The sequence below is a fragment of the Lutra lutra genome, chromosome 18 (genome assembly GCF_902655055.1).
Source record: "Lutra lutra chromosome 18, mLutLut1.2, whole genome shotgun sequence".
NCBI classification, from domain to species: Eukaryota; Metazoa; Chordata; class Mammalia; order Carnivora; family Mustelidae; genus Lutra; species Lutra lutra.
Window position 1 is genome coordinate 32,774,628 of NC_062295.1, and position 19,692 is coordinate 32,794,319.

Consider the following 19,692-nt stretch of genomic DNA (forward strand, 5'->3'; position numbering starts at 1 on the left):
ACAGTTCTCACAGCTCAAGGCCCCACCCCAGGTTGACCCCAGCCTCCCTTAAAGTGCCTGCCTGAGAGAACTCAAGGCCACCGAAAGGATTTACTATCTGTCCCAGTGAACACCCAAAGATAGAGCTTCTGTCTCCCAGCCTTTGGGGAAGGGCAGAAGCCCAACTTTGATAAGCACCCGTTAGCAAACCCAGATGGGTTTCACATGGACCACATCCCCTCCCCTTCCTGTAACTGTTCACTCCCCCAGTCCCCTGAGCCCCACTCCCTTCTACCCCTCTCCCTCGCTCTCCCTTAAATCACCCAGTGACCTCTGTGAAAACCAGAGTTCAGTTCGTGCTGGACTCTTACCTGTTGCAACAGTATGTTACTGATTAAAATGTGTCCTTAACAATTAACTAGGGTATGACTTTGTTTATCCTTGACAACTTTTGAAGCTAATGTAAACGTAATTGAGAAGAGGATTCTGGGGGCAGCTGGGTGGCTCATTTGGTTAAGCCTCCAACTTGATTTTTACTCAGGTCGTGATCTTGTGGTCCCAGGATCAAGCCCCGAATCTGGTGCCACTCAGTAGGGAGTCTGCTTAAGATTTTCTCTCTCTCCCTCTCCCTCCCACCCATGCTCTGTCCTGTCTAAAATAAATGAATGAATAAATAAATAAATAAATAAATAAATCCTTGAGGAGGAGGAGGAGAAGGAAGAGAAGGAGGAGGGGGAAGTGGAGGAGGAGGAAGATTCTGGAGAGATAGTGGAGGAGGAACCAGGAATCCAGCTCCCCACCTAGACTATAACTGCAACTGCTCTAGCAAAATCTATCTGATGTAACATACTTCGATCCCTGGTTATAGTTTCTGATCACAAAGGTTCAAACAAAGAGGCAAAGAGCCGTTCTTACAAGCCGTTCCCCCTCCATTTGAAATGAATTCCAGGAGATTTAAAAGGCTGAGCTCCTTTTTCCTCCCCTTCAGTGTTTACTTTTCCCCCTTTGAGAGTTGCAATTTAAAGACTAGGACATTCGAACATGACTATATATGTGGGAAATTTTGGAAAGTGACAAAGCATGCTCAGGGAAAGGATTAGAACAAAACTAAGAAGACCTTAGTTTACACCTTGTGCCCATATTCAGCACAGAGACACCCTACAATAGCCAACAAAAACAATAACTGAAAATTGTGGGGAAGGAGGAGAATCTGAGTTCCAGAGTTACCACATTATTAGACTCAAATGTTCTGTGTCAAAAAAACAACAACAACAAATAAAACAACAACAACAACAAACAAACAAACAACAACCACACAAGGCATACGAAGGAACAGGAAACTAGAGTCCATTCAAAGAAAAAAGAATTAAATAGAAACATCCCTGAAGAAGACCTAATAGAAGATATACTGGACAAAGATTTTAAAACAACTGGCTTAAGGATATTCAAAGAACAAAAGGAAGCTATGGAGAGAGTAAAAAAATGATGCATGAGCAAAATGAAAAATATCAGTAAAGAAATGGGAAAACGAAAAAGAAATCTAAGAGAAAGACCTGTAAAGCACAACAACTGAAATGAGAAATCCATTAGAGGGATTCAAAGGCATACCTGAGCAGGCCGAAGAAAGAACCAACAAACTTGAAGACAGGACCATGGATTATTAAATCGGTCAAATGGGAAGAAAGACTGGGAAAAAAGATTGAAGAAAAGTGGATGGTGAGGCTGGCTGCCCAGGAATGTGAACATACACATGGGGTACTGTGGGCTGCTGCCCCAGAAAGTGGCGTCTACCATGGAAGCCCCATTCAGCCAAGAAATGGATTTCATATGTGACTTCAGTCCAGAAGGAGACAGCAGCTCCAGCCCACGTAGACACATTGGGTGGTGTTTCTGTTGCAGGTGAACTGAAGCGTGCAGGGGGCCCAGAGAGCTTGGAGGCAGAGGTAGATGTGGGAAGGACTAGAGTCCAGGGGGGAATATTTGAAGGCAGAAGTCAAAGTGCCACTCGCCACAACTGGGGGTTTCTCTTTATAGAAAAGAATACAAAATTATGAATCTAAAATTAGATATGACAATCCCTAAGGCCTTGGAGTCTTTGAGAGGGGAACCCCATAAATTCTCCTCTTCCTGGGAGGCCCAAGACTCAGGAGGTTTCGGGGAGGGGGGCTGCAAAGTGGAAAGGCAGTTGGCAAAATCGCCTATGCCAGGCCCTCTGGGAGCTCCCTGAGACTCTGTGCCTCTCACATCTCGTGGGGGAACACATCTCTGGGATCCTCCACTTTGACCAGTTGCAAAATAGTAAAGAGTTTGTTTTTGGAAAGATTTGTTCTTGTTTTTCAGAAGAATCTCCTTGGGGCTAGAGCTATGTGGTCAAGCACCAGTGTTGGCCAAGATTCTGGAAACAAAGCATGAAAAGCCAGTTACCATGCCAAAGATACAGACGAGAATGGACCCCTGTTCTAAGGGGTCACCAGGCTCCTGGGGAGACGGATCCCAATCCAACATCAGGTTCCCTGATTCCTCCCCATCCCCCCCTTTCAATTTCTTCTCCCTCTCCTGCACAAACTTGTTTCTACTGCACCCAGTAGGCTTCTCCTACCTTCTGGTCTTGGTTTGGTCTTGGTCTTGGTCTGGTCTTGGTCTTCTGAACTGTTTCCCACGCTAGGACGGCCCTGTCTTCCTCCCATTCTCTTTCTCTCAACCTGTAAAAACCCTACCCATTCTTTTTTATTTTTTAAAGATTTTTATTTATTTATTTGACACAGAGATCACAAATAGGCAGAGAGGCAGGCAGAGAGAGAGGAGGAAGCAGGCTCCCTGCTGAGCAGAGAGCCCAATGCGGGGCTTGATCCCAGGACCCTGAGATCATGAGATTGTGACCTGAGCCGAAGGCAGAGGCTTAGCCCACTGAGCCACCCAGGCGCCCCAATCCTACCCATTCTTAATGGCTTTGCTTCTTTCCTCCTACAGGAAGCCATACGTGATCACTAAGTGACCTCTCCCACTCTTAAAATGTCCTGGTATTTACTGCTGACATCTCTCCCATGGCACTCAGTTATCATTTGGTGGCAGGTATTAGTCATTTGAATGCCTGCCCAGAAGGGGAGGGGAAGATGACAATGGTGCACCCTGAGCTGGGGCGTGGCCACTTTCTCCCTGAGCTAGCAGAACCCCACCTGACTAACAGAGGAGATGGTCAATCTAAAACAGCCAGAGTCCTCTTGCTGCTTTGGGAGGAAGCCTCATCCCCATGCCAGCCTCCAGCCTGCATGAGAAAGCTGGAAAGGAAGAAACACAGCAGCAAGCACCTTAGCCCCCTGTACCACTGTGCGACACTGGAGCTGGGAAACCTATACTCGAGACCCAGAGATGGCTCCAGAAATGAATATAGTCCCAGGCAGAGTTTGAGATGAACAAGAAGTCTGCTGTGGAGTGGGGAGACTAGGGGCTGAGGATGGTGAGGTGAGGCCCATCATCAGTGACACCCACCATTTGACCCCTTCCCACCACCCACACCTCACCCCCCAGGCCAAGTGACATTAAAGTGTAGTTCATAGAAGGACAGTGAGGGCTACTGGTCTCTCTCCAAGAGTCCACTATTGTCACAGGTACTTGGGGGAAAACATCAACCCAGGAAAATACAGGCTGGGACTGTCCTTCAAAAGCCAAGGTTTAAGGACAAAGTGTAAAGATAAGACCAAAGGCAGGTCACCCCTTTGCTGCTCATGAGTGAGTCAAGTTTGCTGGAAAGGTTAGGACAAGCGTGCTCACCATCCCCTCCACTGTGTCATAATCTGAATTGTGGTAGCAATTATCATGGATGGTGTCAGGTAGTAGGAGTAAAGGTGCTGACTAGAGTTGTCTCTGAAGTCATGATAAGTTGGCGGGGGGGAGGGGACATCAACTTGCATGATGGCAGATAAAAACGTGATTCTTGGTTTTACGACAAGTGGGAGCCAGTGATGGTTGTCCTATTAATGAGGAGAGATCAGGCAATGCTGAACTGAACAATCTTTAAGACTCGGTGGCTTGCCACAGCAGACCTTTTTTCCCCACTCATCTACCTGCCCATCCCAACATCTGTGCTGTTCATTCAGGGACCCAGGCTGATGGAGCAGCCCCTGTATGAGACACTGCCAGCCTCACAGTGGTGGGAAAGGACAGATGGCAAAACCATGAGCTGCCTCTTAGAGCTTCTTTCCAGACATGATGTTGCATACCTTCCACCCTAAAGCAAGTCGCTTGGGTGCCCTGAGTTTGAAGGACAAGAATGTAAAATCCTCCATCAGGGAGAGGAACCACACGTCTGGCGCCAAGCCTGCTATCAGCAGCTTGGGGAAATACAATCCACCCCAGGGAGGGAAAACAAACATGTTGAACAATAACACAACCTACCATGGCTAGGATCCTAGCAGTAGCTATGGTTTATGTTAATCAGGAGCCATCAGTGGGGCGCCAGGTGGCTCAGTCAGTTAAGCATCTAACTCTTGATTTTGGCTCACTTTATGATCTCAGGGTCCTGAGACTGAGCCCTGCTTCAGGCTCCACGCTGGGCGCGGAGCCTGCTTAAGATTCTCTCTTTCTCTCTCCCTCTCCCTCTGTCCCTCCCCCCACCTCTGTCCTTTAAATTTTAAAAATTCAAAAATTTTAAAAAAGAGCCATCAGTGACACATCAAACCCCTGGCAATCTTTTCTTTTTTTTTTAAGATTTTATTTATTTGAGAGAGATAGAACGAGTGCTAGTGAGAGAGAGAGAGAGAGAGAACAAGTCGGGGAAGGGTCAGTGGGAGAGCAAGAAGTAGGATCCTGGCTGAGCAGGGAGCCCAACACGGGGCTCCATCCCAGGACCCCAAGATCATGACCTGAGCCAAAGGCAGATGCTTAACTGACTGAGCCACCCAGGCGTCCCCCTGACCCCCCATAGGTCTTTGTGGGCTTCTCAGAGCTCTGCTAATGGAGATGATAAAATTACGGGTGCTGGTGGGCTCAACCCAGTGATCAAGATTATGGGAGAACCACCCATAGTGAAGGAGAGGGAAGTCCTATAAGGGAGAAACTAAACACTGCAGTTATGTTTGAAAAGTGGGGAGAGGGAGGGTCCTCCCAGAACAGAGGAGATCAGACAAAGTGCTCACAGATGCACAGGAAGCGAATACTATCAATGGGAAGGAGGCACTCTTAACACAGGGTCCTGTGCTGACACAGGAAGTAGTATGAGAAGCAAGGACGTTAGCATCTGGCGGCATTTCCGGGCACTTAGCAGAAGAGATAAGGCAGCAATGGAAAGAATTTTAGTACTGGTGGGAGCTGGCAGAAAAGGATCTTCCACATCTTGAAATAGGGTAATATTGAGGATAACAATCAATTCACAGAAAAATACATACAGTTTGACTCCGAAAGGCTAATCTAAACAATATTTTGATTAGGAGTTCATACATGTATAGAAATGCTCTGAAGAATATAAAAGTAAGCATTAATAGGGGCGCCTGGGTGGTTCAGTCGGTTAAGCATCTGCCATCAGCTCAGGCCATGATCCCAGAGTCCTGGGATGGAGCCCCACATCAGGCTCCCTGGTCGGCAGGGAGCCTGCTTCTCCCTCTCCCACTCCCCCTGCTTGGGCTCTCCCTCTTGCTCTCTCTCTCTCTCTGTCAAATAAATAAGTAAAAATTTTTTTAAAAAGTAATCATTAATTAAAAATTCAGGAAGTTATCATGGAGGAAAGAGGCATATGCAATCAGTGAGAATCATGTAGGGAGTTCTTAAAGGATGTACTGTTCAATTTCCTGAGCTGGACAGTCGGTACATGGGTGTACCTTTACTTTTCTTTTATTCTTTTCTTTTATTCTTTTATTATTATTCTTTATCATGTTCTTTTATTATTTTATTATTCTTTTATTCTTTTTTTCTTTTATTCTTATATTATTCTTTCATTCTTATTCTTTTTTTTAAGATTTTATTTATTTATTTGACAGAGAGAGAGAGATCACAAGTAGGCAGAGAAGCAGGCAGAAAGAGAGAAGGAAGCAGGCTCCCCACTGAGCAGAGAGTCCGATGCAGGGCTGGATCCCAGGACCCTGAGATCATGACCTGAGCTGAAGGCAGAGGCTTAACCCACTGAGCCACCCAGGTGGCCCTCATTTTTATTCTTTTATTATTATTCTTTAATCGTGTGTGTGTGTGTGTGTGTGTGTGTGTGTGTGTGTGTGTGACTTTCCTTATCCATTAATGGACACAGGTGGTTTCCATGTCTTGGTTACTGTAAACACTGCTGCAGTGAACATGGAGTGCAGGTACCTTTTCAAGTTGGTATTTACTGCTTCCTCTGATAAATCTCCAGAAGTGGGATTGCTGGATCATCGGTCAGTTCTATTTTTAATTTTTTGAGGAACCTCCATACTGCTTCCTTAGTGACTATACCAATTTGCATTCCCACCAACAGTGCACAAGGTTCCCTCTTCCCCCACCTCCTTGCCAACCCTTGTTACTTCTTGTCTTTTTGAGGACAGCCGTTCTAACAGGTGCGAGGTGAGTCCTCCTCGTGGTTTTGTTTTGCATTTCCCTGAAGATGAATGACACTGAGCATCTTTTCATGTACTCGGCAGTCAACTGCATATCTGTAATGTGTTTATGATACAGGGATGTGATGGGCAAATGTTTTTCAATATATTTTTCGAAACTTCTGTTTCCATGTGAAATTTATTCCACGTGAAATTTTCCCATGAATCCCATGCTCTCGCGCGCTCGCTCGCTCTCTCTCTCTCTCTCCTTGTTTGTTTTATGCATGCAGAGTGAGTCCTAGAATAAAATCAAGTGATTTAGCCCACGCTACTCAGCAAACTAAGATCACAAAGTGGCATTTCAGTTCTGTTTTTAACTTTCTTATTGGCAATTTTACTTGATCACCCTTGCCATAATCTAGTTTCTGTAAATTCATCACAGGCTGTATGATTTAAAGCAAACACTTGGCTTGAGAAAAGAAAGTAGGGGGAGGGAGGGAGAGAGCTAGAGCCAGCTTATACTCATAATATGACTTAATAAGGTGTTGTTTCTTATCCTAAGGAGGACAAAGATCGTAATAAACTTAAGCATGGGATTTATCCCCTTAGGAGAAATGCTCACCTTAAGTTAGAGAAATGAAAGTTACGATAGGATTTAAAAAAAAAACAGCAACAACAACAACTCAGGGTGCCTGGGTGACTCAGTGGGTTAAGCCTCTGCCTTCGGCTCAGGTCATGATCTCAGGGTCCTGGGATCCAGCCCTGCATTGGGTTCTCTGCTCAGCAGGGAGTCTGCTCCTCCCCCCACCCCCGCCCCACCTGCCTCTCTGTCTACTTGTGATCTCTGTCTCTGTCAAATAAATAAATAAAATCTTTAAAATATATATGTATATGTGTGTGTGTGTATATATATATATATATATATATACATATATATATATATATATATATATATAAATTCAAGGAAGGGTGCCTGGGTGGCTTAGTGGGTTAAAGCCTCTGCCTTCGGCTCGGGTCATGATCCCAGGGTCCTGGGATCGAGCCCCCCATCGGGCTCTCTGCTTGGCAGGGAGCCTGCTTCCTCCTCTCTCTCTCTGCCTGCCTCTCTGCCTACTTGTGATCTCTGCCTGTCAAATAAATAAACAAAATCTTTAAAAATTTTTTCAAGGAAAGCTTGTGCAAACATTTCTCAGAGAATTGATTTCTAAAGATCGAGCATAAGGAAGTCACATCAGGATTTTTCTGATGGCTCAACAAAGTGATATCAAATCTGGGAAACTGAAACTTACCATTCTCTGACATTATTTCTCTCTGATCTAGTTTTCTTTCTAGAGTCTGATGTATTGGGAAGTTCTGTTAACACAAGCCTACCCACCACCGTCAGCCCAGGAACAGCGGTTGTTTTCTGCAAGTACAGAGGGTGCCATTAGTGTCAACAGAATACTGCATTGTAAACACTCACCCAAACAATGACTGAAGCTCTTAACCAAGCTAATGAGCTGAACCCTTTGCCGAGACCATAAACAGCCACTCAGTTTTTACTCCCTATGAATTACAGTCTTGCTGCTTCCTAAGTCGGCTTGGGTTTAGTTAGAAAAGTTACTTCTGTAAAGCTCATGTTTTCTCCTAGCATTGTTTGTTTAAGAAACTGATGGAGGCACCTGGCTGGCTCAGTCCCTAGAGCATGTAACTCTTGATCTTGGGGTTGTGGGTCCAATCCCCAACACTGGGTATAGAGACTACTTAAAAATAAGATTTTTTTTAAAGATTTTATTTATTTATTTAACAGAGAGAGAGCAAGCACAAGCAGAGAGAGTGGAAGAGGGAGAAGCAGGCTCCCCAATGAGCAGGGAGCCCAATGCAGGACTGGATCCCAGGACTCCAAGATCATGACCTGAGCCAAAGGCAGTTGCTTAACCAACTCAACCACCCAGGTGCCCCTTAAAAATAAGATCTTAAAAAATAAAAGAAGGGGCGCCTGTGTGGCTCAGTGGGTTAAGCCTCTGCCTTCGGCTTGGGTCATGATCCCAGGGTCCTAGGATGGAGACTCACATCAGGCTCTCTGCTCCCCGGGGAGCCTGCTTCCTGCTCTCTCTCTGCCTGCCTCTCTGCCTACTTGTGATCTCTGTCAAATAAATAAATAAAATCTTTTTTTAAAAAAAGAAAAAATAAAACAAGAAGAAATTAACGTACGATTCACCTTTTGGCTTTGGAGAACCTCAGTTGTTGCTGAGTTTGGTTTGCTTGGGGTTCTTTTCAACCCTGGTATCTAGATCAACCTCCAACTTGAACCATGTTGGTAAATACTTTTGCCCCCCAAATCTCTGGCATGTTTTAAAAAGCCAAACTGGTTTTTCTGTGTTGGTGATCTTAAAAAGTATGCTTAGCAGGTTTTTAAAAAAAATTTTTAATTTTGTTTTTTCAGTGTTCCAAGATTCATTGTTCATGCACCACTCCCAGTGCTCCATGCAATCCTTGCCCTCCACAATACCCACCACCGGGCTCACCCATTCCCCCCACACACCTCCTTCCAAAACCCTCAGTTTGTTTCTCAGAGTCCACAGTCTCTCATGGTTCATCTCCCCCTCTGATTTCCCGCAATTCACTTTTCCTTTTCTTCTCCTAATGTTGTCCATGTTATTCCTTATGCTCCACGAGTAAGTGAAACCATATGATAATTGACTTTCTCTGGTTGACTTATTTCACTCAGCATAATCTCCTCCAGTCCTGTCCATCTTGATACAAAAGTTGGGTATTCAGCCTTTCTGATGGAGGCATAATATTCCATTGTATATATGGACCACATCTTCTTTATCCATTCATTCATTGAAGGGCATCTTGGTTCTTTCCACAGTTTGGCAACCGTGGCCATTGCTGCTATGAACACTGGGGTACAGATGGCCCTTCTTTTCACCACATCTGTATCTTTGGGGTAAATACCCAGTAGTGCAATTGCAGGGTCATAGGGTAACTCTATTTTTAACTTCTTAAGGAATCTCCAAACTGTTTTCCAAAGTGTCTCCAAAGTATTTTTCCAAAGTGTCAAAGTGGCTGCACCAACTTGCATTCCCACCAACAGTGTAAGCAGTTTTATTTATTACAATAAAACTTAATTAAAATACTACTAAGTACTATTCTTAAACTGCAGTCTTAAGTATCTATAGCATGTGGTCTTACTGAATTTGTTAAAGTGTGTATTTTATTTTAAAGCAAAATCTAAGATAAAATATATACTATACACATAGAGATCTAGAAAACTGAGTTTCTGGGGCACAATGTTGGGTCACTAACTGTTCTGGGTAACATTTACATAACATTTTTCTTTCCTAGAAACTGCTTTTATAACATAGTTCTACTTTTATGGTGTGAATGAATGCATATTTTTAAAAAATATTACCAGGCCCAGTACTATTCTTATACTTTATACTACAGGGAATTTAGCCCAATGGATTTTAAATAAAACATTGTTGATTGGACTATTATAGCAAATCCTTTTTTCTCAAGCATGGACCATTCACCAAGATAAATCACATGGTGAGCCATAAAACACATGTTAACAGATTTAAATAGAAACTGTAAATGTCTGCTCTCAGACCAAAATGCAATTAAACTGGAACTCAATAACAGAAAGATAACTGGAAAAAAATCCCAACATATGTGAAGATTTAACCACATACTTCTAAACAACACACAAGTCAGGTAAGAAATCTCAAGAGAAATTTTAAAATACGCTCAACTAATGGAAATGAAAACACAGCTCATCAAAAGTTGTTGGATAGGCAGAAGCAGTGCTTAGAGGGAAATTTATAGCATCAAATCCATACCTTAGAAAAGAAAGTTCCAAAATCAAAAAGTTTAGAAATAAAATAATGACACATCTTACAACTTGAACATCTTGGGTTCAATGGAATATGGTAGAGCAGACGACATTCTCTAATCTTAATGCAATAAACCTGGAAATTAAATTAAAAACCCATTAAAAATAAATCTTATCACCTAGAATTTTAAAACACTTTCTTAAAAACTCTTGGGACAAAGTGGAGGTATAAACCCAAATTACAGAGCAACTAGAAAACAGAAATACTGAGAAGAATGCACAAAAGTCTATGGGATACAGCTAAAGCAACAGTCAGAGGAAAATTCATAGCATGTAAGTAACTACATCAATAAATAAAAAATGAAATGAATTAAATATCTAACTCAGGGGCGCCTGGGTGGCTCAGTGGGTTAAGCCGCTGCCTTCGGCTCAGGTCATGATCTCAGGGTCCTGGGATCGAGTCCCTCATCGGGCTCTCTGCTCAGCAGGGAGCCTGCTTCCCTCTCTCTCTCTCTGCCTGCTTCTCTGTCTACTTGTGATCTCTCTCTGTCAAATAAATAAATAAAATCTTTAAAAAAAAAAATCTAACTCAGGAAAATGGAGATGCCCAAACTCACTCATAATAAGAGAAGTACAAATTAAACCTATACTGAAATACCATGATTTGGGGAAAAAAGAAGGAGAAAGAGGAAGAAGAGGGGGGAGAAAAAAACCTAACAGGCTGTCTTGGCAAGACTATAGGTAACCTGTAACTTTCATTGCTGGAGCAACACAAATCTAGGAATTAATCCCAGGATCCACTCACAGCATTGCAGAAGGATTTATGTATAAAGTTTGTAATAGCAAGTGAACTGAAAGCAATTTAAATATCCCTTAGTGCAGGGCAAATTAACATGAACAATGTCCATGCAATGTAAAGTACCCAGCTTTTCATTAAAAAGGAGGGAAATGGGGGCACCTGGGTGGCTCAGTCGGTTTAGCGTCTAATTCTGTTTTTTCTTTTTTTTAAAGGGAAAGGGAGAAGTAGGCTCCCCACTGAGCAGAGAGCCTGGTGGACGCAGGACCCCAGGATCATGACCTGAGCTGAAGGCAGACGGCCAACGGACTGAGCCACCCAGGCATCCCTCATACCTCGTTCTTAACAGAGAGAATTGGAAAGTTCTTCTGCCGATTTTAAAGATTTTATTTATTTATTTGACAGAGATCACAAGTAGGCAGAGAGAGAGAGAAGAGGAAGCAGGCTCCCCGCGGAGCAGACAGCCCGATGTGGGGCTTGATCCCAGGACCCTGGGATCATGACCTGGGCCGAAGGCAGAGGCTTTAACCCACTGAGCCACCCAGGCACCCCGGTTTAGTGTCTAATTCTTGATTTCGGCTCAGGTCTTGACCTCCAGGTCATGAGATCAAGCTGGGCAAATGGCTCTACCATCAGCTTGGGATTCTCTCCCTCTTCCCCCACCTCTTTCTCTCTCTCTCTCAAACAAATAAATAAAATATATTTTTTTAAGGTGGGAAACAGGGCACCTGGGTGGCTGAGTTGGTTGAGCATCTGCCTACCACACAGGATCCTGGGATTGAGCCCCACATCAGTCTCCCCACTCAGGGGGAAGTCATCTTCTCCCTCTTCCTCTCCAACCCCCACCCGCTCATAGTCTCTCTCCCTCTCTCTCTCAAATAAATAGATGAAATCTTTTAAAAAAAATTTTTAAAGGAGGAAAATAAGAAAGAATAAAGAAGTCTATGTGGCAATGTGGAATTATTCCTCCATTACATTGTTTGGTTAAAAGAAAATGTCAAGGTACAGAAAGAGAAGATGTTACAATTTCTGTGAATATTGGGGGGGGGAGGGGAGCAGAAGAATATCTATTGCCAGTGATCACAATGCACAGTCAATAGTTACCCCCATCTCTAGGGATGAAAACTGGGTGTTTGGGGCAAGGGTAAGAAGGGGACTTTGCACTTTATGCCTTTTGAATTAACAGTTCAAATAAATAAAATTTCATTCCAAGAGAAATCCCCCAGCCAGGAAATAACTTCTCTCTCTTCTGAAATCCTTCAGCTCTCATTTCTGGACATGGTGTTGGCCAATGTTGGCCAACACTGCAGGCATTGTGCGGGGTGACCAGCAGGGGAGGGGAGCTACAGTATCACGGCTGAACTAAAGGGGGGGTCTTGTCCTAAATCCAAAGAGCCCCAGATGCTTCAAGCTAATCCATCTCTCTGCCGGTGGCCCAAACACTCCCTCCCACTGTCCCAGCCCCTCCCCTGGCCCGATAGAAGTTACACGTGCTGCCCTACCCCCGCTACTGGGACGGAGCCCAGCCTCTTGGCCCTGCCAGCTCCCCTTCCTCACAGAAAGCTAGATGCTCCCCACTTCCCCCGTGGCTTCTCCAGATTATCCCCGCTCCCCACCAAGTACAGGCTGCCAGGGAGAGAAGAAGAGATACCCAGCAGCCCGTCTCACAATTGAAAGACGTGCCTATGGGGCACCTGGCTGGCTCAGTAGGTAAAGTCTGCAACTCCTAATCTCCGCACCGTGAGTTTGAGCACCATGTTGGGTGTAGAGCTTACATTAAAAAAAAAAAAAAAAAAAAGTGCACCTGTGCCTGAGAACCAGGGGCTTCTGCCTCAGGCCAGGGCAGGAGAGGGCAGCTGGGTGATGGAGATGACAAAGTGACACATAAGGAAGGAGGGGAGGGCTGGGGAGATGGGGGTGTGGAAGGGGCTACAGTGTCGTCATCTCATGACAAACTCCTGCCACTTTCCTCCAACCCCAGGTCCCCTGTGGATCTCATGCTCCCCACCCCCACCAGCCCTCCAGACTACAGAGAAGGACCTAGGGGATGGGGTGCCTTTCCCTCCTCAGTCTCGATCATGAAAATCATGGAACCCCGGGAAATGGAGTGGTCTGGGAGGAAGGAAGAGTTTCCAGAAGTGACCCCTGAGATGGGAGGTGATCAGGGAAGAGTCGGGGAGAGGAGGAGGCCTGGGATTGAGAGGTTCCTGCCCGAGGCTGTGGGCCCGGGACAGAACGGAGAGCCTCAGGAGGCACTAAGTTCCTCTGGCCATGGTGGAGCCTGGGCATTCCACACCCCTAGGCTCTGGCCTGGCTCGGGAGGGCCGTATTTCGCCCATCGGAAGAGGTCTCTGGCTATGGGAGTCAGGTGGAGGTGTGAGGTCCCAAATGGGGAGGAGGAAGGGTGCCTGGAGACCGCAGAGACGGTCACACATCCTTCTTTTCCCCCAGAGCTGGGTGTTCTGCACCTGCTCTCTTCGTTCAAAATGCTGGGGCGATGCCCAGTGCCTCCAGACCAGACCTGATTGAGGCCCGGAAGGGCGGAGGGACAGAAAGGTGGTAGGGGAGACTGGGAGGCAGGGACAAAGCTGTCCAGGAAGCACAGGACACCTGTCCCCACACATTCTCTTGTCTCAGACTCTAGGGGTTAATTTTCTGGAAGTCACAGAAAAAAAGGCGAGTGACTCCAAGGCATGGCAGCGCGGTCACAGGTCAGAGTTCTCATCCAGGGCCGCCACTTAGCAGCGGAGGAGGAAGTAAGCAAAAACTTAACTTTGCTGTGCGTCAGTTTTGGTTTCCTGACTGTTACATCACGAGGATGAGAGAACTGGGGCACCCACCCCACCGCAAGGCCGGAGCCCAAATTCAGCGGGATGACACTTAGCAAAGCGTTCAGGCCAGCGACTAAGCCACAAGCCACCAGTAACGCTACTGTGGACCTGACACGGGGTCACGGTTCCTTGCCAACAGCACTCTGGCGTCCCCAACGGTGTGGCTATTCACCTCGGGGCTCCCCCTGTCCACAAGACCACTGGCCATACAGTCAACCTTGCAGCCAGCCTGCACGGTTCCCAGGCAAGGTGGGGGATCCCAGACACGCCCAGCCCACCTCCGCCCCACGTGTGTGTCTGTTACTTCCTGTCCCTGCAACCACAGCCAGGTTCATCCAAGGGCAACCTCCGCCTCGGAATGGCTCTCCCTGGCTGGCTGATACCTACGGGGCAGCCAGGAGCAGCTGGCAATGTTTTCAGGAGCTCCCTGGGTGTCAAACATAGAGAGTACCTAGTGCGACCTCACCAGCTGCTTCTGAGAAGTCACCCAGCATGGGCTGCTAACATTTCAACCACAGCCAGCATCGGTGTTGGCTGATGCCTGTGTGGAAATAGGATTGGAACAGGCTTGTGGGGCAGCACACCAGAGACCTTGTCAGGGGCGCGCTGAGTTCTCTTCCAGGATCCTGGGTTCTTTTGAGGTTCTGACATGTGGGCAGCTAAATGGTAAACACGGGACTGAAGGCATACCCGGTGAATTACAGCACACATCTCCCTCCTTTTGGACCATTACAGCTCTTGGGCAGAGATCAACCCCAGAATCATGCTGATGTCTGTAATTAATCAATCTGGGGGCACAAGGGTATGACACCCCCACTCACCCTCTCCCCAGCCAGAGAGGAGGTGAGGATAAGCCAAAGGATGTTTGATGAACTGCATGGGGGATTCGGCAATTCAGTTACGTATTTAACAGAATGTTGAAAAAATGAGCCTATGCAGGGATGCCTGGGTGGTTCAGTCGGTTAAGCGTCTGCCTTTGGCTCAGGTCGTGATCCCAGGGTCCCAGGATCGAGTCCTACATCGGGCTCCCTGCTCAGCAAAGAGCCTTCTTCTCCCTCTGCCTGCAGCTCCCACTGCTTATGCACTCTCACTCTCTCTCGCTCTCTCTGACAAATAAATATAATAAAATCTTTCCCCAAAAATGAGTCTATCCAGAGACAAGCTAAAAGTTGTGTGAAATGCTCAAAACTAGCAACAAAAAAAAAAAAAAAACAAAAAAAAAACCCAAAAAACCAAGGTAATAGGATGGACGGGTGATTCCAAGAACAGGAATCATGCATAAGGAGGTAACTTGAATCAAGTGTGAATTTCAGCCCAACCTGCAGAAGGGGTCAGAGGACGGGGAAGAGAGTGTCTTGCATGGCTCATGCTTCCAACTCTTTAGGTCAACGACCCCACCAAATGGGGATAGGGACAGTGGATTCACCAGGTGCCCTCCAGCCTTAAGTGTTGTGGGACATCCCTTGAGGACATCTGGTGCCAATGTCCCTGCCTTGTTCTGCACATGGGGAAGGTGGGAGGACCCAGGTCGGGGCGGTGCGCCTCCAGAGCCGGACCGTCCCCTCTTTGGGACCCCTATGCCACCCTCGCCCCCACCCCAGCGTGCTCACCGGTTCGCGGCCTTGGCCGCCCCTCCTCCGGCAGCTCGGGAGGAAGACGCAGAGCTCCACCGCTGGCAGCAGCACCGGCCCCAGAGCCGTGGCCCCGCCAGGCCTCTGCCCAGCGCCCTCCAGCGGATGGCCCGAGAAACTGCGTTCCCATGGAGAAGCCGCTAGAGCAGGGGGGTCACAGGTCACAAAAACCCGCAGGGTGTGGCGGTGTTCATGAGAAAAAGCGCGCGGGGGGAGTCGTCCCGGGGTTGAGACGTTTTAGAAGCGTGTTTCAGTCCTGCACTAACAGAGGCAAAGGAAGGCACCACGGGGTTTGGCAGAGGATGGCTGTCCCCCAGTATCTGCTCCCTTTCCTCCCTCAGTATTAGAACAGCCAAATTTTAGGTGAGTACACAGTCTTCCAGAACAAAAACTACATCTCTGAACCTCGGGCATAGCCAGCTATGACCTCAGTATTAAATTCTGGCCAAAGTAATATAAACCAAAGTGCTGTATGATTTCCAAGAAATGTCCTTAAAGGGAGAAGTGATTTTTGGGGGGCGCCTGGGTGGCTCAGTGGGTTAAAACCTCTGCCTTCGGCTCAGGTCATGATTCCAAGGTACTGGGATCGAGCCCCACTTTGGGCTTTCTGCTCTGTGAGGAGCCTGCTTCTTCCTCTTTCTCTCTCTCTCTGCCTGCCTTTCTGCCTACTTGCGATCTCTGTCAAATAAATAAATAAAATCTTAAAAAAAATTGTTTAACCCTTAAAAATTAAAAAAGAAAAAGGGAAAAGTGATCTTCATCAGTCCTTCCTCCTGGGGCTGGCTGGAATGCAGTTGTGATGACCGATGCACAAGCAGCCATATTACCCCATGTGGTGGAAGCTACATGCTGAGGATGGTTAAGTAACAAAATTCTGTGCAAAGGAACCTGGTCCCTGACGTTAAGCGTGCTCTGTCCATCTTGTGTGGTCTACTCCTGGGTCTCTTTTATGTAAGTGAGAAATATATTTCCATTATATTTCATTCACACCATTATTGTTTGGTTTTCTGTCTCACATAACTGAACTGAATCCTAACCAATAAACAGAGGAGATAAAAATCCTCTTTGTTGGCAGAAGTGGGGCAAGGATGTGCTAGAAGTAGTGGTCCCTTGTGTTAACAAAAGTTAGGGAGAAGCTCAAGGTAAAAAGAGGACTGTTACTGAAATTTCTAACCATTTCTAAGAACAGGCTCAAATCCTTGACTGTCTCCCTTTGTGGCCGGAGCAGGTCCCTGTTAGTTCTTCTACCTGCTGGCTGCCCACAGCAACTTCTTCTGATCCACACACTTTCAGGAGGTCAGTTTAGACTGAATGTGGGGATACTAGTCCAGCATAGCTCAGACTACCCTCTTAAGACTGCCCTAATGACTTGCTAAAACTGCAGAGTTCAAGGACTCCACCGAACACTGGCAGGATCAGTCCCTCTAGTGATCCTATGTATTCTGACATACACTCAAGTCTGATCCACCATTTTACTCATGGGGAAACTGAGGCCCAGGAAAGGAGTGAAACTCTCCAGAAGTCTCTCTGACAGCAGAGCACTGGGCAAGAACCCAATAATCAGCACCACCAGTCCAAGGTTTACTCCAATTCCCTGTGAATCCTCCGTCCTGGCCCTCTCAGGTGGTCACTCGTTATTCAAAGATTGCCTGAGATCCGACACAATCTGCACGGTCTCCTCCATTCTCACAATCCTGAGACAAACAGCAGGCTGAGGGATATCCCTGTGTCCCCTGAGCGCATCTCTCCAATTTGTTTGCACTGCAGAGCTCTGGCTGCACCTGCTAAGCAGGAACGGACCTCGAATACCCTGGGCCTCCATGCAGACTTGCAGATTCAGCTGACTGGCCATTCAGCTGACCCCTCCCTAAGCCAGGGCCTGGGGGAGCACATCAGGGGCTCTCCAGGAGCACAACATGCTCCTGGGATCCCAACCTACCCTCTACCAGACCTGCCACATGCCCTCCCTCTCCTCTCCCTGTGCCGCCATGCCCTGCCCTCCCCATGCGTGGGGGATGGCAATGATGGTGTTGACATAAATGGCTGCTTTTGTCTCTTCCTGCCCCAGATTCTCAAGCATCCTCGGATGCCACTTTCCCCTCCTTCTCCTGCTGGCTGAACTTCCATAGCCCACCCTGTCCCTGGAAAGAATAAAGCTCTGACTTCACAATACTGCTTTGCCCTTACCTCCCATGGATATCCCTCAGGTACTAACTAACCCGGGGATGCCATGCCCAAGCAGGCAGGAACTGCCTTTGTCCTTGCTTTCAACTCCAGCCCCAGCTGACACATCAGCGCACCATTTCCCTTTGGCAAAATCCATTTACTCCCACCCAGCTGAATACAGGGTCTTTTCCCCTGAGAAATTCCAGCCCGTCCTGGGTGCCCTGTCCTTGACTCAAAGGCAGATCCAGTGTGAACTCAGCATTGACCCTTCCAAGGAGGAGCTAGGCCACCTCCTATAACATACCTTTCACCTTCTAAGCCATGTATGGGATTACTGGTTGATAACTATCTGGGCTATAAGCCGTCCCTGTCCTCCCTAGGAGCTCATGATTTAAAAAATCAGGTGAGGCAACCGCGTGGTACAGCGCGTTTTGGAAAGTGACAAGGAGACAAGCCCCCATCACGATCAGGGCCTTTTGCGGGCCCCAAATCCCTACTGCCTCAGGCGTGCAGCAGGCCTCTGGGGCTTCATCACAGTTTGTTTTCACCGTTCTAATAATTCATAATGACCACGCTCCGAAACCTGCCCCAGGTCCTTCTCTCCCGCAGCAACAGCGACTGCCCATTTTTCTGTCCCCTACCCAAACCCACAGCTCGCATGCCTGCTCTTGAGGGAGTGGAACTGGGGAAGTGATCTGATCAGTGGGGAGCTCTCAACTAGCGGGGCCAGGACGCTGAAGGGCGGATGCAGGGAACCTCAGTGTCCACGCGGGGCATTTGGAGTGCCTGAAGAGCGAAGGGTGGACAGTGGAAACAGTGGGAACAGACCGTGCCAGGTTAATCTCCGCACGCCCGACTCCATCCCAGGCTCCGAGGCCCGAAGCGGCTCCCTTCCGCGCCACCTGGCGGCCGTCGCGCGCGAACGGACAGCGGACCCAGCGCGGGTTCCCAGGCCTGCGGGGGCCGGTTCCCGCGGGACGGACGGGCTTGGGGGAGGGGGCGCCCAGCTTGGAGAGCCGGGACCGCGCGGCCCGGGGCGGGGAACGTCTCTGGGTTCGGGCGGACCCCACGACCCCCGCCAGGCCCTGAGAAGACCCGGGGACGCCGGCCCCTAGCTGCCGCAGAAAGGCAGTCGCGGGCCAGAACGCTGCGGGACGCTGGGCGCCCGAGTCAACGTGCGCGCACCCGCGCGCCACACGCAGCATCCCGCACCAGCGCGCGCGCGCACGCACGCCCGGACGCTTGCCCGCGCCGGCGGGTCTCCCACACAGCGGGTGGTGGGCACCGGAGCCCAGTGCTGAGGAGTGGGAGGCCTTTCCGAGGGGCGCACTCCGGCGGGCACACCGCTGCACGCTTTTTCCACTCTCACCTCGGGCGTGGGGACGCCGCCGCGGCCGCACTGTTCCCATGGGTGACCCCCTGGAGGGCGGGTCGTAGGGTCCGTGCGGCCCAGGCCCTTCGGAGCAGGCTGGGGGCTCTCGGGCCAGGCCGCTCCCACCTGCCGGCCGTGGCGGCCAATGAGAGCCTGGTCTGGTGATGTCATGCCCCGACCGGACCCTGGTGACGAAAGTCCCAGGTCACCCGTCAGGGAACCAGAGCAAACCCACCCGCGGGGGTTCCGGAAGTTTCCACTGCGGCAGCAGAGTGCGGCCTCGCCCCACAGCCTCGCGCGTGCCACTACGTTTTGCCTTCCGGGGTGTCCCCGAGTCACCTCTCCCTTGCCCCGGGGGTCTTCTTCCGTGGGGCCCCCCTTCATTTCCACTCGTGGTCTCATGTTCCCATCTTCATTCCCACAGGTGTGCCCTCATCCCCCAGGAATGTCCCACGTCACCTTTTCTCCGCCAGTACCACCCCGGACCCCTAAGGGGGGTCCTCAGCCACACTTTCACGTGCGGGTCCTCCCATGCCACCCCAGTTGTGTCGTGGCCAAGGAGGTTCATTTATTCGGCTCCCAGTCCCGACCGAGGCTGTCAGT

The 19,692-nt window shown here is 48.4% G+C and overlaps 1 protein-coding gene across 1 annotated transcript in view; it reads right to left on the reverse strand.

Moving 5' to 3' along the window:
* Positions 1-19,491, reverse strand: part of LOC125090452 (mucin-3B-like) — a 39,295-nt gene extending 19,804 nt beyond the window's left edge. The window contains 3 exon segments of the mRNA XM_047713124.1: positions 15,531-15,691; positions 18,620-19,274; positions 19,325-19,491. Of these exon segments, the coding sequence (XP_047569080.1) occupies positions 15,531-15,691; positions 18,620-19,274; positions 19,325-19,491 (983 nt within the window).
* Between the last annotated feature and the right edge of the window lie 201 nt (positions 19,492-19,692).